The 20,131-nt window shown below is 40.4% G+C and overlaps 1 protein-coding gene across 1 annotated transcript; it reads right to left on the bottom strand.

The window, feature by feature from the left end:
• Window positions 1-4,237: 4,237 nt before the first annotated feature.
• On the bottom strand, window positions 4,238-19,598 carry kcnc4 (potassium voltage-gated channel, Shaw-related subfamily, member 4). The gene is made up of 4 exons (XM_077514180.1): window positions 18,582-19,598; window positions 13,206-14,130; window positions 9,961-10,137; window positions 4,238-6,429 (listed from the first exon to the last, which is right to left on the bottom strand). The coding sequence occupies exons 1-4, from the start codon at window positions 19,212-19,214 to the stop codon at window positions 6,356-6,358; spliced, it is 1,809 nt and encodes a 602-aa protein (XP_077370306.1). The 5' UTR covers window positions 19,215-19,598; the 3' UTR covers window positions 4,238-6,355.
• Window positions 19,599-20,131: the final 533 nt, after the last annotated feature.

The following is a 20,131-nucleotide window of genomic DNA, read 5'->3' as shown; positions in this document are numbered from 1 at the left end:
GTTGTTAGTTGCAAAACTACATTTTTTTTCCCCAATTCTGGAATGAAACATAATTAATAGTAAATGACAGTGTTAGCATTTAGTACAGCCATATACATATGTAGGTATGGTTTAGCTTGTTTTACAAACAAGAGGGAAAAAATGCAGGATAAGAGCAGTGTGATGACTCATTGAAGCATAATTACAGAAAACATTTAGCAATTTGTGCGTCAACTGCATTTTATTCAAAGTGCTTCTTTCATTTTTGATCTGTATTTTTCCATTTGTACCATTACAAATGGGCTTTGGAAAACATGCAAGTGCATCAGGCAAAATTCCACATCCCATAATCCAGATGTGCATACTTTCCAAATGATTCCAGAATGAAGACCTTGTCATTTCTTCTCCTTTTGTCCGATAAAACACAGACAGACAGACAGACAGACAGACAGACAGACAGATAGATAGATAGATAGATAGATAGATAGATAGATAGATAGATAGATAGATAGATAGATAGATAGATAGATAGACAAATGTCCCTACTCCCTATAACAGGAACCCCCCCACGCCCCCACACAATAGAAGGGTAGTGCTAAATGCCGATGCTAAATCCATCATGGAATAAGGGGACATGCACACACACACACACACGCGCGCGCGCACGCGCGAAGAGAGTGGCGTCCATTAGCCTGCTACAGAGCATATGATGCTTTTGTGGTGGGGGTGGTGATGGTGGTGGGTGCTCGCTTTAGGTTAAACGTCCAGTGAGGAATAATTCCTGTGCTCTTCACAAATCGTTACATCTCCATTACCACTCACAGAGCCCCATTGATTTCTTTCCTTTTTTGATTTTTGTTGCAGTTATTGTGGTTAGCAGGCTTTTGAACTCATGGTGAAGTACTCTGGCAGGATGCTTGCAGCCTGTTGTAAACTATGTCGATGTTGTGTGCCCAGCTGGTATTAAACAAGTGTTTGATTACAGATTAAAGTGGAGCAGTATTTCGTTGGTGGGAAAGTTATCCCTAACTTGCACCTTCAATAAACCACAAGCTGCTTGAACGAATGTAACAGAAGCCGTAAAGTTAGACATGAAGAGTCATCCTTCTAATAGCTCTTAGAAATACTGTGTACAGCTCACTTTTGATTGACATTGGCAAATACTTAGGCATAAATATAAAACCATCTTTTATGTTATTAATATTGATATCAATTGGCAACCAATAGGCGACCAGTGTTTTGACCGTCTATGTGTGTCCTGAGATTGACTGGGAACCTGTCAATTATTTCTTTTTTTTAACATGTGACATAACAATGACTGGAAACCAGTCCATTGTTTGTCCATGTATGCTATTTTAATGCTTTAAAATGTATAGATGGATGTTGTTATCACGGTCTGAGAACAGCTGAAGAATCCATAAGGTTAAAAAAAATAAAAAATAAAATATTCCACAAGAAGTCAACAGTCCTTTTTTCACATGCGGCGTCACACCGACACAGCGAACGGCGCCGCGGCTCGGGCTAAGCCCCTCACCATGGAAACTGTGTTCCCTATCGTCATGACAACCGTCAAAAGGGAAGAAGAGCACAAAGCCGTGAAAAGAGGGGAAAACAATAAAGGAGCGTAATCAAGGTTGACAGTTCTCTTCCTCTCACGTTCCTCCTCCTCATCCTCCTCGTCCTCCTGAGCTCATCTGATTTGAAGAATCAGCTCAGTCAAAAGGATGCAAAACTCCCAGATACCTCTCTGGGAGCAGCTGCTTTCTATCATAATTTAGATATAGTATTAACATGATCCTCATCATGCTATGTACTACATTCAAGTAATGAAGTTCCGACAGGCCAATCACAGGCCAGCGAGAGACAGAGGTGCACCATGACACATAGTGCATTTAGTTTGGATTTTTTTTTTTTTGTTCACTTTCCAAAAACCAAAATAGACACAGATGAACGCAAGCGCTGGATAAAGTTATGTGGTCAGACGTATAATGAGTTAATGTCCTTAATCTATCTTGGATGGATGCATGGATGGATGGATGGATGGATGGATGGATGGATGGATGGATGGATGGATGGATGGATGGATGGATGGATGGACGGACTTGGTTAAGATAATTTCTGGATGGATGCGAAATGCCTTGATAGCCCTGAAATGGATCCCAGAAGGCAAGGGAAAGCTGGGATGGCCCAAGACAGGGGTGTCCAAACTACGGCCCGGGGGCCATTTGCGGCCTGCCGTCCATTTTTTAGTGGCCCGCGACATATGCTAAATAATGGCATTTGATTCAGTTCAAATAAAATTTATTTTGATATAAACTGGTAAAATGATGCCGCGACCATGGTGTTTTTTAAATGTTGCGCACAAGTAATACACATTTAAAATAAATAAATAAATCTAAAACTAACACTGACACTAACTAACCTAAAACTAAGCATTTATTAAAGAACTAAAACTAATTAAAAAAAAACTATCAGAACCACCCTGAAAACTAATTAAAACTAACTACATTTAAAAAAACAAAACTCAAATCAAAATAAAAACTAAAATGAAAAATTGCAAAACTATAATAACCCTACTGTCATATTACAAATAAATTAGTTTATATACTGTAGCATTTTTCAAATTGGATGGATGGGTTGGTGGATGGAGGGATGGATGGATGGATGGATGGATGGGTTGATAGTCGGATGGATGATGGATGGGTGGATGGTTGGATGGATAGTTGGATGTATATATATATATATATATATATATATATATATATATATATATATATATATATATATATATATATATATATATATATATATATATATATATATATAGATATATATATATATATATATATATATATATATATATATATATATAGATATATAGATATAGATATATATATAGTTGGATAGATGACGGATAGATGATGGATAGATGATTTGATGAATGGATAGTTGGAAAGATAAATAGATAATGCAGATGATAGATAGATAGATAGATAGATAGATAGATAGATAGATAGATAGATAGATAGATAGATAGATAGATAGATGATTAAATAAACTGAAGTAAAAATAAAAAAAACCCTGGTAACTGTGCATGCAGCATGTTAACGCGGTCTCAGCTTCTATTCGAAACTCGATCAGCAGCAGCACAACACAAAAGCCACACGTTTCTCTCCCTGCGCTCTGCAAACGGCGAATGCCATTCGTCTCCATTGCATTCTTTGTATTGTATTGTACTGAAGTGTGTGTACGCACACACACACATACGGAGACTTGCCTTAATTATACCGCTGCATGTCGGAAAGAAAACAGATTAGCCGTCCTTTAATTTCATTTCATGACATTATTAAATTAATTGAGAGGAAACCAATTTATTGCTGCTTTGTGGATTCAGGTTTGAAATGAGACCAATATTTCTGTGTGTGTATGTGAGCAGTAATTAGTGTTGCCTGCCATTTCAAATCTCCATGGCGATGTCCTCTGTACACCTTCCACACCTTCACGACACAATCCTGCATGCGCAACAACTGCAGGTCACACAATCCAGTACTGATACATCCGCATATCAATAGTGTCCATCACTGGTCACATATAGACAAACAATCGACTGGTCATCAGTCTGTCATTGCACATATGACAAAACAATATACTGGTTTCCAGTCAATAGCAGGACACATAAGGACAAATTACAGACTGGTTGCTATTATTTTTTTCCACTATTTTCCTCTTAAGCATCGATTTCCGTCCAATATGTCATTATCATATAAATTCTGTACTGTGGTTTAATCATTTTCCAAATACAGTGGTGCTTTGAGATAAGACTGCCTTCACTAAAGAATTTTCCCAGATTCAATTTTTTTTTTTGTCTTGCGATACAAGCAAAATTCAGAATTAAGCGTGCACTTCTGACCCTCACCACTAGATGGCAGCAGCAAACTTCACAACACCCGACTACCATCAATTCATCTTAGTTCCGTTGCAGTGGAAGGACAAAATCAGTTGGTGGCGGTAATGAGCCATTAAGATGGTTTACCAACCACCAATAAAAGAAGAGCAAAGGAGGATAATACATTATGTACGTTTTTTTTTTTTTTGTGCTCATGTTTTCCTCATTTGCAGGTTATATGTTATACATTACAATACGGTTAAGTACAAAATTGAATGAAAACAACAACATGCGTTTGATTCCATGTATGGAAAGAACACATTCTTTTTTATTTTCAAATGCGACACAGCGCTTAAAGGGGAGTCTATTTAATTCATATGTGCATAGAGACACAAGACTACATTATACGCACGCACGCACACGCGGCATACAACAACTGATGTGCTTCTTTGTCATTATCAAAATAAAACATTCTTCATTCATGGTACATACATGTGACATAAATATATACAGGATATGAGTTGGAAAAACAAAACAAGATAAACAATACGGGACTGTGCTACATACTGTACAAACAGTACAACTGTGCTTATGATAAACAACGTCTACACATGGATCTGAATGAACTTGTAATAAACATAAGGCCACTATGGTCGACTGTGAGGAGGACTACTGTATACAATGTGTAATGAAATTGCCAACAACAGCTGGTTTGGACACAGCAAGTAATCCGATTACATTACAGCACATAGTCCAGCTGCATTACTCGACATGAGGCCTCAATGAGACGAGCGCACGAATGGACGCAAGGGCTGGATTCACACCAAACTGCTTCTATGCATATTTTCATCTTTTTTAATGTACAGTATATAGAGCTTGAATGTGGCACATTTACTGTAAATCGTTTAGTGGATATGAAAGTGTACACACCCTTGTTAAAATGCCAGATTTTCTGATATAAAAAAAAGTGACAGCTCACCCTCGTACAACAAATGTGTCGAGAATTAACCAATCACCTTCAATGGGAGTCAGCACACACCTGCCACCATTTCAAGTGGCTGTGATTAACTCCAAATAAAGTTTAGATGTTCTCGTAGGCTTTTCCTGATTTTCTTTTCTTTTTTCTCTTGCCTCTAATCAGTTGCCTGAAGCTTTTGTGACAACTCCGTCGGCTATTTTGAACTGTTTACAATTCCTTCCACGCTGACTAATGCCCTATTTCCAGTGGAAGAAAAACAGCCCCAAGCACAAGCAAGCTTCACTGTACTGTAAGTATGGTGGTGCTTTTGTGGTGATGAGCAGTGTTGCGTTTGCACCAAACATACCTTTTGGAATTATCAGAAGTTTAACCTTGGTTTCAGTGGATGCTAACACATTTTCTCACATAAAAAAATTTAAAAAATGGACTTGTACAGGTTATAGGTCACATTAATGGTGGGAAAAAGTTTTGAGATGATTTATCTTGGCCTCATTTTTTATTATCACAAAATCCTGGCATTTCAACAGGGGTGTGTTGACTTTTTACACCAACTATATCTATTCCAGACCAGATTTAATTGTCCGTGCTTTTGCTATATTCTAGATTTATAGTGGGTGTTTGTTTTTATGTGTCACAATCATATTATTCAAACTGAAGATGCTTGATTCTGATCTGAAGGTATCCATTTTTTCCCTCTTTTTACGCCGCCATGACGCATATCGCAATGGTGCCACTTGAACTTGGAGCACGCGGTGTGAATCCAGCCTTGGGGCTTTCTACTGTGTGAGTGCACATTTGGTCCTGACTCAACCAGCGTTACAGCGAATGTCATAAGCAGACAATATTGCACCATAATAATTCTTTTCTTGAGTCAAATCAAAATGTAGAAAGGGGATGACTTTACAAAAGCTGCATTGTGCGTGATGAAGATAATATTCACGAAACCCTAACTAAACTAACTAAACACTTCAACCCTAAAAATAAAACATTTTTTCATCATTTTGCATCTAAACCTAGTTCACAGTTACCGTTACGCTGTACAAAAATGCCCACTGGCCAATCACAACACAGCGCTGAGCAGCGGCACTATGTTGAGTTCAGGACAGTATTGCATTTGATTTATTTATTGTTTGTGTTTTGTGTTGTTGGAGTTGTAGTCGTAGCTAAAGGTCAATTCATTGTTGAAATCCAAATGGGGAAAATAGCTGCATAGTTAAAAAAATAAAAAAATAAAAGACTAAATCAGAGGTAGACAAACATAAAGGTAACATGTAATATTAAATGCAAATGTTGCTACATTACTAAAATAATGACCAGCTCATATAACACTAAATCATGCAATACATGCTTTAAAACATGTGCTATTTACATGGTAAAATATGCAACTCATTCACCTTAGTATATGTATGAAGGGGAACAAAAACCTGAAGAACTGAGTCTCGAATCCTTCATGAAAGGGGGGGAAAAAATAGTCGAGTTCATGCTTTTTATCCTTCCCTTATCCGAGAGAATCAGCATCCGGTGAGTGAAGTGACATCTGGCTTAGTGTAGTTTGCAGGGGCTGACATCTTGTCTTTACAAGTCTCTGTTAGGACACACAAAGACAATTTTTGGGCAACATAGCTCACAAACGCTAGGCAAATATAGCAATATAGCAACATAAAGAAATGCACCTGCTTATGTAGACTGAAAAGGATTTTAGATAATACAGTATTTCAAACAAAATTGAATGTAGATAGCAACCTGACAACATACAGTGCCACGACAGTTTGATTTTACATCATGCAGTGTAGTCAGTGTAGTCACTGTATTTTAAAAAGATACTTGATAAAATGGTAGGCTATGCTAGGTTCCGAAGAATGCAACGGCCTCGGTCAGGACATCTTCTTTGATGGTAGTCAATCAAATGCTAACATGCTAAGAAATGGTACACAAGCATGTATGAATTATGGCAACATGAGGACAAGAAAATGTTGAGTGGTACTTGAGAATATTCTATCCTGCTACGAAATGGTACGCTAACATAGTAAGATGGCAACATGAGGGCAACAAAAAAAAAAAAAAAAAGTTCGGTGTTAGGCTACTTGTGAAAATACTATCCTAAATGGTATGCTAACATATTAGTAAGATACTTGACTGTCTGACCATGCGCACCAAATAAACGGGTATCTGCCTGATTTTTTTTTTTTTTTTTTTTAATACTCAATGGTACTTCATAAAATGCTAACCTGCTAACAAATTGTATGCTAACATATAGCATAGCAGTACAAAAAGTGCCCCAGCAGATGTCCTATTTTAAATGGTAAGTCAACATGCATGCTAAGAAATTTTAAGATAACACACGGCAAGATAGTAACATGAGGACAAAAATTGTGGTTAATGCCAGCCTAATTGATAAAATACTGATGAATAGTATTCTAATATGTAGTAAGATAGGGCCTATACACGTGGACAAAAACATGGTTAATATAAGCTGTCATAAGGATAACATGCTAACAAATGTATGCTAATGTGTAGCAAGATAAACAAAAAGGCAAGTTGATAAGGATTTTGCATTTTAGTCTGTACAGGCCTAGCAGTGTAAAAATGATGAAATGAATGTAAAAGGTGGTGCTTCTGTTCCGCTTCCATTTCCACTCTCCGGCAAGAGGAGGCACCCACTCTGGCTGTCTCTTCTGTTAATGGAGACCTTTTAGTTGCAATCATACGAGCGCAGTCGCTTGGGGATATGGAAAGTCGTTGACGTTCATGCGGCTCTTAGCAACATTCGAGAGTTCGGCCGGCCTTGATGTCGTTTGTGAGGAAACAAGCTGGTCGGTTGTCCCGTCACACAATAACAAAGCGAGGGTTCTCTGTTTATGTGCGTTTACACAATTCCAGGAATGGTTTAAAGCAGGTGTGGCAAAGTTATGGCACGCAGACCAACTGGTTAGTTAATTCAACAATAATAATAAAACATTAATAAAATCGACAAATCTAGGTATAAATTCAACATGGTGTTTATTTTATTAAATAATTTATGAATTAGTAATTCTATTCCAATTTAAAAATATATTTTAATTAGTATGTTGTTTTTACATTTGGTATTTTATTAATATCATTATTTATCACGCCCCAAATGGGGACAAAAAAAAGAAAAAAAAAGAAAAAAAAAGTTGGACGCCGTAGATTGTGTTATTTTTGTTGCGCTTTACTCTCAACACTGACTATAATGGGGCTCATGGACGGCGTGCACATGGTTCCGAATTGAATTACCCCATCCTCCCTTTCTCTAAGATTGAGTTTTGAGATGTTGTGATTTTCCTCTGCTTTCTATGGCTTTTTGCTTGTGAGCCTGTTATTTGAAAAATACATCCGACATGTCCACAGAGGTCCTTTTTCATTTCTGCAACAGCTGTGGAACCTACGTGACACTCAACACATGTTGGGGCTTTTAGGAAGCATTTGCTAAGTTGTAATAGGTGCTATAAGGGTTTAAAAACAACATTTAGCAGTCGTCTCACCGGAGGCAAACTACAGTAAGTGGCCCATTTGTGTGCTGTTGTTTTTCCTTGACGTTCGAATGAGCTTCGCGAGGAAAATTATCTGGACAAAGTGCAGTTTTGCAGACTTGGCAGATGTTGAGTGGTCCGACTGGCTGGGAAAGTCTGGATTGGTTGCCAAATATAGAACTTCTCCACACAAGCTTTTTTGAGGAGGGGGAGTGTGGTAAGCATTATACAGTACAGTGGCACCTCTACTTACGAAATTAATTGGTTCTGGAAAAAAGTTCTTAAGTAGAAAATTTTGTAAGTAGAGACGCATTTTCCATGTAAATGCCCTAATCCGTTCCAAGCCTCCCAAAATTCAGACATAAATGTTTTATAAAGCATAAAAATGCATCAAAACATGTAACAAATACATGTTACAATTACATTATTGCACAATAAATGAGTTGTGCATAATGTAAAAAACAAAGAATAGAGTCAGGAATAAAAATGATGGTCATTTACCTGTTTAACTGTTAACTGCTGTCCTCATCGTTTTTTGCTCTCTTTGTTCTTTCTCCTCTCTCAGAAGTGTTTTTTTTTTTTTTTTTGCCTGGTGTTTTGTAAAGAACTGATCCATGGATGTTTGCTTTTTTTTAATTTTTATTTTTATTTTTTAAAACAATCCTTTGGAAATGTCCAAGGCAAACATCATCTTAGTGAGCAAACGCCCGACCGACTGGTGAACACTTTTTTTTGGGCGATTCTTTTAAACAAATTCTGAAACTTCATGGAAACTTCCGGTATGGCGAGGCATCTTTTTCAAAAAAAAAAAAAAAAAAAAAGAAGGCCCATCTCGTCGCAATTAAAAACTTACTGTGCCTTCATCAATCACCAATTGTTTGAATTTTTGCACAAATTCGTTGGCCGTTTGTTCATACATTTAACGAACACCTCATGGGCCGCGGGATGAATGATGAGGACACTGTATAGACACCAATCTAGTATTTACGCTCATAGGTACCTATGGTAGGAAATAGCCATACCCGAAAGTATGCTGCGTTCGGTAATGTATTTTTACCTTTCGTATCTAGAAATTTCTTTCGTAACAAGAGGCAATATTTTCCCTTTGAGGAGTTTCGTAACTCGAAAATTTCGTATGAAGAGACGTTCGTAAGTAGAGGTTCCACTGTAGTGACTTTTTATTGGCTTGTCAACACAATTCTTTTGATGGTCTGTGCACCTCTAATGTACAAGATTTAAGCTTTATTTAATGACCAGTCCACCTCTAGTGTAAAATAATTTGACCATATGTAATAGTCTTATGCACCTCCACTCTAACATTTCAGACTATAGCACATAGTGTCACACTGAGGGACAATTTAGTGGTAGAAATTTGATCTAAACCTGCCCGTTCGGACCAAATCAAACACCAGCGCAGTTCCGTTGCCATGCAAAATTACCAACATTGGGTCGAACCTGCCTCCACGGAAATACACCGTGAAGGATTTACGCCTGTCATTAAAATAGAGCCCTACGTGTCGTGATCGATGCGCCTCTCGTGTGCCATAACGACAGTTTGATGTAAAATAGGAAGGTGATTATTATATCATCTCCCAGGTTTCATGCTGTGTGGTGCAGCAAGTCACCATAGTGGACGCTGGGCTCTCCAGGGGTGAGCAGGAAGCAGGTGGCTTCTTTCTTGGTGCGATCTCTCCCCCGGGGGCAGCGCAGGGACCATTTTTCACTGGGGGACAACGGCTGGGTCAGGCTGCAGCCTTCCTCCTCAGAAAGGGCCACGTTCGCGTCGCCGTTCTGTTTGGAATCTGACAGCACCACAGAGGAAAAAAAAAAAAAAAAAGACGTCAGATAAATGCCAACGCTTTTAGCCATTGCTCCCACAGGGCCTGACAACAAGTGATTACTGCATGAGACCTGCCTGAGAGTATAGCTCCTTTCTGCAACATATTCAGAACAGTTCTTATGTAGCATATTGGTGTCATTTAATAACTATAACATATTTTCTGCTCAGGGCGGCACACTGGATAACTGGTTAGCACGTCCACCTCCCAGTACTGGGGACTCGGGTTCGAGTCCAGGCTCCGGCCTTCCTGGGTGGAGTTTGCATGTTCTCCCCGTGCCTGCGTGGGTCTTCTCCGGGTCCTCCGGTCTCTTCCCACATTCCAAAGAAATGCATGGCAGGTTAATTGGGCGCTCCGAATTGTCCCTAGGTGTGCTTGTGAGTGTGGATGGTTGTTTGTCTCTGTGTGCCCTGTAATTGGCTGGCAACCAGTCCAGGGTGTCCCCCGCCTACTGCCCAGAGCCCGCTGGGATAGGCTCCAGCACCCCCTGCGACCCTTGTGAGGAATAAGCGGTCAAGAAGATGGATGGATGGATGGATGGATGGATGGATGGATGGATGGATGGATGGATGGATGGATGGATTATATATAATACATGGACGTACCTCAATAATTGACAACATTACAGCGGTTTTAATGTAGGAAGTTCGAAATCCCAAGTGCTGAGAAAAATGGCTTTAAAGTTTTAGTCCATGCATCTTTCAAATGTCCATAGCATCCAAGTACCTTAGGAAAAAGATATGAACCTGAAATTTTCAGGAACTGTTAAAATATGAGTGGAAAGTCAATTCCAATAGCATCGTCCGAGATTTTAACCCTTGAATTGTTTTGGAAGTTTGACCTCTCAAGAGATGAAATCTCAACTTTGAAGATCACATTCAGCTTACAATAAATCTTCTGTGGTATCAGCCAAAGTTTGGTTATTTTATTATTGCTCCTTGTGGTGTTTTCTTGCGTAAATGAGGTCACATTACTGCAGTGGGAAATTTGAATTCATAATTTTGTGTGAACTAAAAGATTATTTACCATTTGGTGTAAAATGGCATGCGCTTCTACTGTACAACAAGGCAGGATGTCGTGTTATGTTGTGTGTCTCCTGTTACTTTGGTGCTGAATGGTCACATGATGGTGTATTACGACTTTTATTGGTTGCTTTGTCCATTTATATCAATCATTTGTAAAGTGACGTTCGAGGCAAGGACCTCAGGTTTATTTTGAGGCATGTTTCCAAAACGCGTTGCTAGCCAAAGTCAGCTAAAAAACATGTTACTACTACACTTTTAACATTTGTGCTACTGGGAAATGAAAACAGACACGTCAAGGAGGCTATTTTTGAAGAAACCTCAAAATCGACACATTTGTACAAACAATCTATTTTTGTGATTTATACAAGACAAATCTCCCCGACATGTGGACTCTTTTGCCGGAGCGGGTCACATAAAATAATATCTGTTCTAACACTTTTGCTCACTTGAAAAGTGGGTGTCTTCAAATGGAAGTTGTTTAACATATCTAGATGTAAATATCATGAAATAAAAGCTGGAATTCTCAACTTTTGGTTCATATTCATCATTTGATCCGAAAGCCAAATGTCTTCAGAATGCAGGAATTGACCGTGCCATTCTAATACTTTAGTAGGGAATTGTATAATAAACCTGATAGTTTATTGCAATACAGATTAATTTGTTGTTTATGTCTGTTAAACAATACATGTGGAAAATTAATTACGTAAAGAAAATCTTCAGCCTTACTACTGTCACGCCGCCACCGGCGTGACGGCCCATGCTTTTATTTTGTGTCCATGTTTCCTGTTCTGTTGAAAATCCTAACTCTCCTCTCACCCCAGGTCACTTGCCCTTCCTGCCGCTCCCTAATTACCGGTCCCCGCCCATGATTACCACCACCTGCCACCAATCACCTACAGCAATAAAAGCCACCTGCATTCTCCCCTCAGTGCTGAAGTGTCATAGTCAGTGCATGGAAGCGTCCCACAGTCCTTATGTCCTCGTTCATGTTGCCAAGTGTTTTTGCCTTGTTTTTGTGCCTTTTCCTCCCCAGTGGAGCGCCTTTAGTTACCCCTTTTGCCTTGTGCCCTTTTTCCTCCCTAGCGGAGCGCTTTTCGTTGTCCCCAGTACCTTTTGCCTGTTTTTTCCTCCTTAGTGGAGCGCTTTTTGTTCTCCACTTTTTTGCTTCCCTGTTCTCCTCTCAGCTTGAGAGGAGACGCTTGTTGGCCGGAAATAAACCTGCTGCCTTGGTGGCTTACCTTACGCCTGCGTCTGAGTCCTACCTTACCTCGTCGTGTCAACTACCTGTATACTGCAACCTGCGTACTGTATTTAGAAGTACCGTACTTTAAATGGTCTGTGCACCTCAAATGTAAAAATGAAAATTTAGTAACATAACATATTGTTATCCTATTTAACGATGTGCCTCTAATAATGTATCATATGTATTTACATTGCATGATATGGTCTCTACACCTTCACTGTCTCATATTGCTGACGTCATATGTCACAATTTGGTAAATTTAATGTATTTTCAAAAATCTATATTATTTGTCAGTCCACACATGTGTTATTTTACAAATTATTGACAAATCTAAATTGTTGAAAAGGATAAAAATATATTTTTACAAGAATATGTTCTAAAGCCTCACTTGTTTGACCACAGTATTCTGCTTAATAGTGCATTTGTGGAATATAATATTTTGCCACTTGCTGACTGACTGAAAATTGCTCAGGACTCACTTAACGACCGATCATGGCTCGGCTTGCGAATGTCACATGACCACACCCAGAATACAGGTAAGCGGTGATTGGTTGTTACCTGAGCCTTTGAGCACTGATATCATTTTCAATCGACAGCAAAAGGCAAAATGGCCGCCTCCTGAGATGGATGAATTATTCATGGCTAAATAAAATATAAAGCAAATTTTTGACTTGACTTTTTTGTGGTTTCCTGAGTGATTATTTTGGAGGATTCTGCCGGATGCCAGCGAAATACGGTATATAATGTTGGAATGGCGGTCTGACCTGCTCGGCTGTCGTCGGCCGCCAGCGGACACGTGTCGCTCTGCGTGCTTTCCCTGCACGAGTTGCTGTCCGACTTCCCGAAGGACGCCGTGTCGGTCTGAGCCTCGGGATTGGGGTTATGCTTGTTTTTCTTCTTGGGCAGCTTCTGCTTGGCCATGGCCAGCGAGTAGTACATCCCAAAGTTGTTGACGATGACCGGCACGGGCATGGCGATGGTCAGCACCCCGGCCAGGGCGCACAAGGCCCCCACCATCATGCCCAGCCACGTCTGCGGGTACATGTCGCCGTAGCCTAGCGTGGTCATGGTGACCACCGCCCACCAGAAGCTGATGGGGATGTTCTTGAAGTGCGTGTGGGTGGCGCCGGTGGGGTCGTGCGGGCTGGCTCCGATCCGCTCGGCGTAGTAAATCATGGTGGCGAAGATAAGAACTCCCAAAGCCAAGAAGATGATGAGCAGCAGGAACTCGTTGATGCTCGCCCTCAGCGTGTGCCCGAGCACGCGCAGACCCACAAAGTGTCGGGTCAGCTTGAAGATCCGAAGGATGCGCACGAAGCGGACCACCCGCAGGAAACCCAGCACGTCGTTGGCCGCCTTGGACGACAGGCCGCTCAGGCCCATCTCCAAGTAGAAGGGCAGGATGGCCACGAAGTCGATGATGTTGAGCGAGTTCTTGACGAAGAGCAGCTTGTCCGGGCAGCACGCGATCCGCACCAGGAACTCAAACGTGAACCACAGCACGCACACGCCCTCCACCAAGGTGAGGACGGGCTTGGTCACCATCTCCAAGCGCTCCTCGGTTCGCGTCTCGTTGCCCACCTGCACCTGCTCCGTGCGGTTCTGGAGCTCATTGAAGGCCTCGTGGGTCTCCAGGCAGAAGGTGGTGATGGACACCAGGATGAAGAAGAGGGACGCCAGCGCCACTCCCTGGTGACAAAAACATCGGATGAGAGTTCATCAGCGTTGTCAGATGGTTTGGAAACACGAATACTCCAGGACAGGGTTAAAATAGTTTTGGATTTTTCATTATTGTTAGTTTTGATAACTTTTGTTGTTTAAATTCAATTAGTTTTCTTCTTTTTTTCGAGCATTTTTTAAAATTAGTTTTGTTTTTTTTAATGCTTCATTATGGTTCTTTTTTGGGGGGATTTAGTATTCGTTTTAGGTTGTTTTAAATAAAATAAACTTAAAATGAACTTTTTGATTGTTTTACTATGCTTCTGCTGTATGGATATGCAACAATATCGAAATAAATATTGCACATGTCAATTGAACCTTGAAAGCTGATATTACTGACCAAGATTAAAAAGAAGGACATTTTTCACTGTACTTCCAGCTAGTTCTACAAAAATAAAATTTACTTTCAGTTAGTTTACATTTTTAAGCACTTTTTTTTTTTCTTAATTTCGCTAACAAAAATGTATTTTCAATCTTAGTTTTATTTAACTTGATTGTTAAATAAAATAACATTACAAGCAGCATTTCTTCCTCTAGTTGTATAGCAAAGAATCACTGAATTAAAGATTTAAACTGCAAACGTTAAAATAATAATAATAATAATAAGAAGAAGAAGAAAATGTAATTTATAAGAGTAGAGATTTGTAGAGTTCAGTTATATTTATCATTTAATACAGTGTATTTGCATTTTATCTTTTAGAATTGTTTGATTTGAAACATTTACTAAGGTCCTATATAAATTAAAGGTGGGCAATCAATCAATACTGTATTTATCAGGTCCCACTATATTAGTTAGCCACAGGGCTGGACTGGCACCAAAAAGTGGCCCTGCACGTAGGCCTTGCTCATGACCACCCCTGACTACCACATAGCTCTGCCACTGATGTTGATTGGTTCATTTTGTTGTGTATATTTTAAATGGATAAACGGGCTACTCCTTCTAAATTGTGGGCCGGTGTCTTGGGGGGAAATGGAGAAAAATATAAATTAAATAACACCACTTCGGCCCCAAAGGACACCGGCCCACCGGGTATTTGCCAGATGGCCAGTACAGCCAAGGAGAGCGCTCACACAGTGAGCATAATGAACATGTGTAAGATCATGCAAACAATGAGAAACAAAGAGTTCGTCATAGCGACCCTTTTTCAATGAACAATAAGAAGTTTGAATGGACGCGTCTGCCTTGATATCGTAAGCAGCCCGCGTCTTGATTGTTTACTAAAAGCCTGAACAAATTGTATCGCCCTCGCTAAATAAATAATCCCGCAGCTGGATAAATAAGACTGCTGTGTGTGTGCGGGTGTGTGTGCGTGTATTCCATGAATGTGTTTAGACGTTGTGAGCAACTCATCTCCCTTTTAGGATGAAACTCTATCACCGCTTTCAAGTCAAGTTAGGTTACACGTGAATGCGTGTGTGTTTGTGCGTATGCATATGCAAGCAGAGAGCAGCAAAGACATTAAAAACATGTAAACAATCATTTACCATTAAACATTTGGCCATTAAGAACATTATTTCCAGCGGAAAATTGAGAGATTATATTCCTTTTTTTTTTTTTTATTTACTAAAAATTATGTTTTATTGAAATATGTTTATATTTGAACATATTTTATTATAATGTTATAATATTTGAAATTCACACCATTCAACAAAACAATAATTAAAAGTACTATCAACCAAGTGTGTTTTGTTACGTTCCTGTAAAAATCCTCAATTTATTCTTTTAGCTTTAAAATTCCGTGGCTGGGTGGACTTTCGTTTATTTTTGGTATTTTACTACACGAGCACAGACAGAAGAGGACACATGCACCGTTGTGGGAGGGAACACAGCCGACTCCCAGCCAATTTAAGCAGCTGCCCTTGTTAATGCATTTAAAGGGATACTTGACTCATTGAGCCATTTTCAGCAGTAAAAAGTTCATATTTTGTCTATACTTCATGTGGTAACGTCACTATTTTTCATGTACTGTACTATTAATACCTTTAATAGGTAATTTTTCTACTTTCGGTCGACTGATGATGACATCACCGGTGCTGAGGAAGTCGATAACGACCAATCATGGCTCAGTTTGCTGACCAACCCCAGAAAAAAGGTGAGTCATGATTGGTCGTTACCTACTTCCTCAGCACAGGTGATGTCATCATCAGTCGACAGAAAGTAGAAAAATTACTTTTCAAAGGGATTAATTGTACATGAAAAATAGTGACGTTACCACATGAAGTATAGACAAAATATGAACTTTTTACTGCTGAAAATGGCTCAATCCCTTTGAATTCATTGCAGAGAGAGGCACACTGTCTACAATACATGGTGGAAAGACTCGCTGGAGTCCAAGCCGGAGATCGGCGTGCGCAAAGTACATTTACAGTAAAAGGAACTGCAAGAAGCTCTCCACTTGCAGATGATGTAAAAACCAGCTTCCACCTCCAATCGTGCGGCGAGGCCCGCCTCTCCCGACCGCACGTCTGGTGTGTGTGCATGGGTGAGAGAAGCAGAGAGTCCTCACACTTCACCGGTGGAAACTTTAAACATGTTGAAGAGATTTATTAGGATGACCACGTGTTACCACCACATACACACAAACACGCAAGCACGCGCACAAAGAGCTCTTTCCATTTGTCCACCGGGCTCGTGAATCTGACGCCGACGTGCTTCATCATTACACTTGCTGTGTTCCACTGACAGATACAGAAACGGCAAATGTGTGGCCACCATATTTAATGGTCTGTGTACGCTTCAAAATAACATGTTTACATCATTATTAATGATCCATGCACTGCTAACATACCGTATTCACAACACGGCAACTTTTGAACGACACATATTTGACAGCTAGCCTGAAAAGCTAATGTAGCAGTCTACATGTGATCTTTTTATCAAAAGTACGCCACACCAGTCATAATATAATGTGCATATTTATATGGTAACCTACATTAGAGGTGCACAAGCCACTAAATAAGATGGAAATATAATACACAATAGGTGTACGGACTACTGATTGAACATGTAGATTGCTAAATTAGCTTCTTGCTAGCTGACATACAGTATTCTTGTGTTTTAGGTAGAATTTAAAATGTTCATTTTTAAAAGATCTTTTTTTTTTTAGTTATGTAATCAAACTTGTTCTTATTTCTGTATCATTGGGCTAAAAGGCGACGCTTCGTCTGAAATGTGAGCAAGTATGAGTTTGCTGACAAGGAAGAAGTCCGCTAAAAGCTCGCTATTAGCTCTTCTGCATTAGCGTGTACATTAAATGCTTACACATGAATGTATCCACCATAAAAGTGCTACACAAACTCGGGCCTTTTCTCTGCACACTAAAACGCTGTTTCCTTTTTGCTGATTCCGCTACTAAAAATGATGACAGATGAAACTCAGCTCAAGCTAGCTGCAAAGGTGACATGTTGTGCATTCTATTTCACAATTTAAAAAAAAAAAAAAGCTACATGTGTTTGTGAGGGACACCCTGGACTAATCACCAGTCAATGTCAGAACACAGAAACCCAAACAACAGGCTGGTCACTGGTCAATAACAACGCACACATTAAGTGGACATGTAGACAATCACCCACACACATGCACAGTGACTACAAGAAACAAACTTGTAACAAAATGTAAAAGTGAAGCAGAAGCAAACAAACAAACAAACAAACAAACAAACAAACAAAAACTGTTAAAAACAGTTTTCCGGCATTCAGAGGCTCATAATGGGGTTAATAATGAGACCAACGTTAGTTGTGATTATTACTTCCTATATTGTTTGAAACTTTTGTTTTTTCCACATACCTCGGGTCAAATTAACCATGAGACATTATTGCTGTTCCTGTAAAACAAAAGCTACCTGCTGCACCTGTTGATTAAGCAACGTGTCCCCCCTTAAAGGAGACGATAACTAAAATTATAATTATGCTTATGGAGGGACGGGCAATTAAAAATACCCATACCAGGTATCAGTATCGGGTCTTATTTCAAGGTATCTGTACTTGTGATGGAAACTGATAGTTTTTTTTTATGATCAGAAACTAGAAATGAGAAAAATAGAAAACTGCCATTAATTTAATGCAATTCTAAGGAAAAGTGATACTGCATAGTTTTAAAATTGTCTGCCATTGCTTTTTGGTTGAATTTGTATATGTATCAAAAGTACTAGCGTTATCGGTACTTGGTATCGGTATCAGTGAAAACTCAAAAGTTGGGTACTACTGGTATCGTTCTTTGGATTTAGCATCCCATATGAGATCATGCCTGAAGTTTAATCAACCCCTTTAAATGTGCTACGGATGTAATACATTAAGAAAAGAAAAAACTATAACTGTAATCCTTGTGGAAAATATAGAGATATAATGCTCCTTATCTTGCTGATCCTGAGAACCAAAAGCTACCTGTTGTTCAGCAACATGTGTCTTCCCCCCAAACTCACCCTGGCCGCTTTGGACGAGTAGGGGTCGTCAAAAAGGGCCCAGATCTTGGGCTGCCAAACTTCGCAGCATCCCCTGGACCTGTCCGGGCACTCCTCGATGCCGAAGCGTCGCGGCGCGTCGCCCTCGTCGTCGGCGTTGTCTTCCGGCTCGGGCGGCTCGAAGGTCTCCAGGGCCTCCTCGGCGTCGCGGTGCTGCCGGTAAGTCATCCAGCAGCACGGCTCCACGTCCGTCTCGTCGATGCCCCAGAAGGCCAGCTCCTCCTCGAAGAGCGGCCCGCACACGTCGGCCGGGCAGTGCAGCTTGCCCGTGCGGTAGTAGTTGAGCACGTAGGCGAAGATGCCCGGGTGGCGGTCAAAGAACAACTCCCCGCCGACGCTGCTGCTCGGCGGCGGCGAGTTGCACGACTCCTCCGAGCCCACCTGCGGCTCCGGGTGGGCCAGCCACGCCAGGCGGGTGCCCGGCAAGGTGCGCAGGGTGCTCTTGTAGGTCTCGTGCCGGGTGCCGCCCACGTTGATGATGATCTTATCCGAGTCTTCGCCTCTGGACAGGTCCTCCTTCAGGCACGTTTTGGACGGAGGCTTGTTGCCGGACTTGCGTCCTCGGTAAGACGAAACGCACACGGAGCTGAGCATCGTCAGACCGGGCGCGCTGGGTGATGACTGGCCGCTCCTTGTGTCAAAACATCAAGCGCGCCCTCATCGCAGCTCCGGAGCTCAGCGGAACCACTTGTTTGCCAAACACGCGTGGATTTATCTCACTTTATCGGCCGATAGTCCTGCGCACCGATCACACCTGGAGCGTGCTCGGCGCTCCTCACGAGCCCTCGGATCCCGTGCCTTTCTTTTCCTCACTTCCAAACCTCCGGATTGTGCAACTTTTCCGGAACTCGACCTCCCACGGGAGACATTCAACAGTTGGAGCAGATGTGCGCCACTTTCCCGGCGGCGACTCGCTGTTGATGCGATGCGCCTCTTGCTCCCCCAGCGACGCGACTCCGTACGCTGCTCGACAACAGGCAGCGCTTAACTCTTTGACTGCTGCTGGCTCATCACCCAACCACTCCCTCGCTACAATGTAACGTGTCACGTTATTCTACCTTTATTTTTATTGGGTCACTTTCTTGAGCACGAGTTAAGTCAAAAGTGTAAAAATTATGCAAATAAATGCATGCAATTAAAATCAAACTAAACGCAAATATTTTGGATTTAAAAATTCAAGTAAACAGTACTGTATTTAAAAAACGTACTGAATTTAATGCCCCCCCAAGAATAAAAATTTTAAACCACGTTAACATTGGTACATTATGTTTAAACATAACATTTAGAACAGTGAACTTTGTTGATTCTACTGCATGTAAAGTTATATTAAAATTGTACCGTCCTATAAAAATGTAAAAAAAAAAAAAAGACCAAATGCAAACACATTTTTATGTAATAGTTAAGTAAAACTTAAAGGGATACTTTACTTATTTAGCCATTTTTGGCAGTCAAACATTAATATTTTGCTTATAATAAATGTGATATTTTCATTACTTTTTGTACAATTAGTA

This window comes from Festucalex cinctus, chromosome 2, assembly GCF_051991245.1.
Source record: "Festucalex cinctus isolate MCC-2025b chromosome 2, RoL_Fcin_1.0, whole genome shotgun sequence".
Taxonomy (NCBI): Eukaryota; Metazoa; Chordata; class Actinopteri; order Syngnathiformes; family Syngnathidae; genus Festucalex; species Festucalex cinctus.
The sequence above is the reverse complement of the archived record's forward strand: the minus strand, read 5'-3'. Positions and strand labels throughout refer to the sequence as shown.

Excerpts from the sequence above, each read along its gene's own strand:
- kcnc4 (XM_077514180.1), bottom strand. The coding sequence starts at position 19,214 with ATGCTCAGCTCCGTGTGCGTTTCGTCTTACCGAGGACGCAAGTCCGGC. Across the intron at positions 10,138-13,205 it reads GGCCGACGACAGCCGAGCAG|ATTCCAAACAGAACGGCGAC; the intron begins GTCAGACCGCCA and ends TGGTGCTGTCAG. Across the intron at positions 6,430-9,960 it reads AGAGCCCAGCGTCCACTATG|AGACTTGTAAAGACAAGATG; the intron begins GTGACTTGCTGC and ends GTGTCCTAACAG.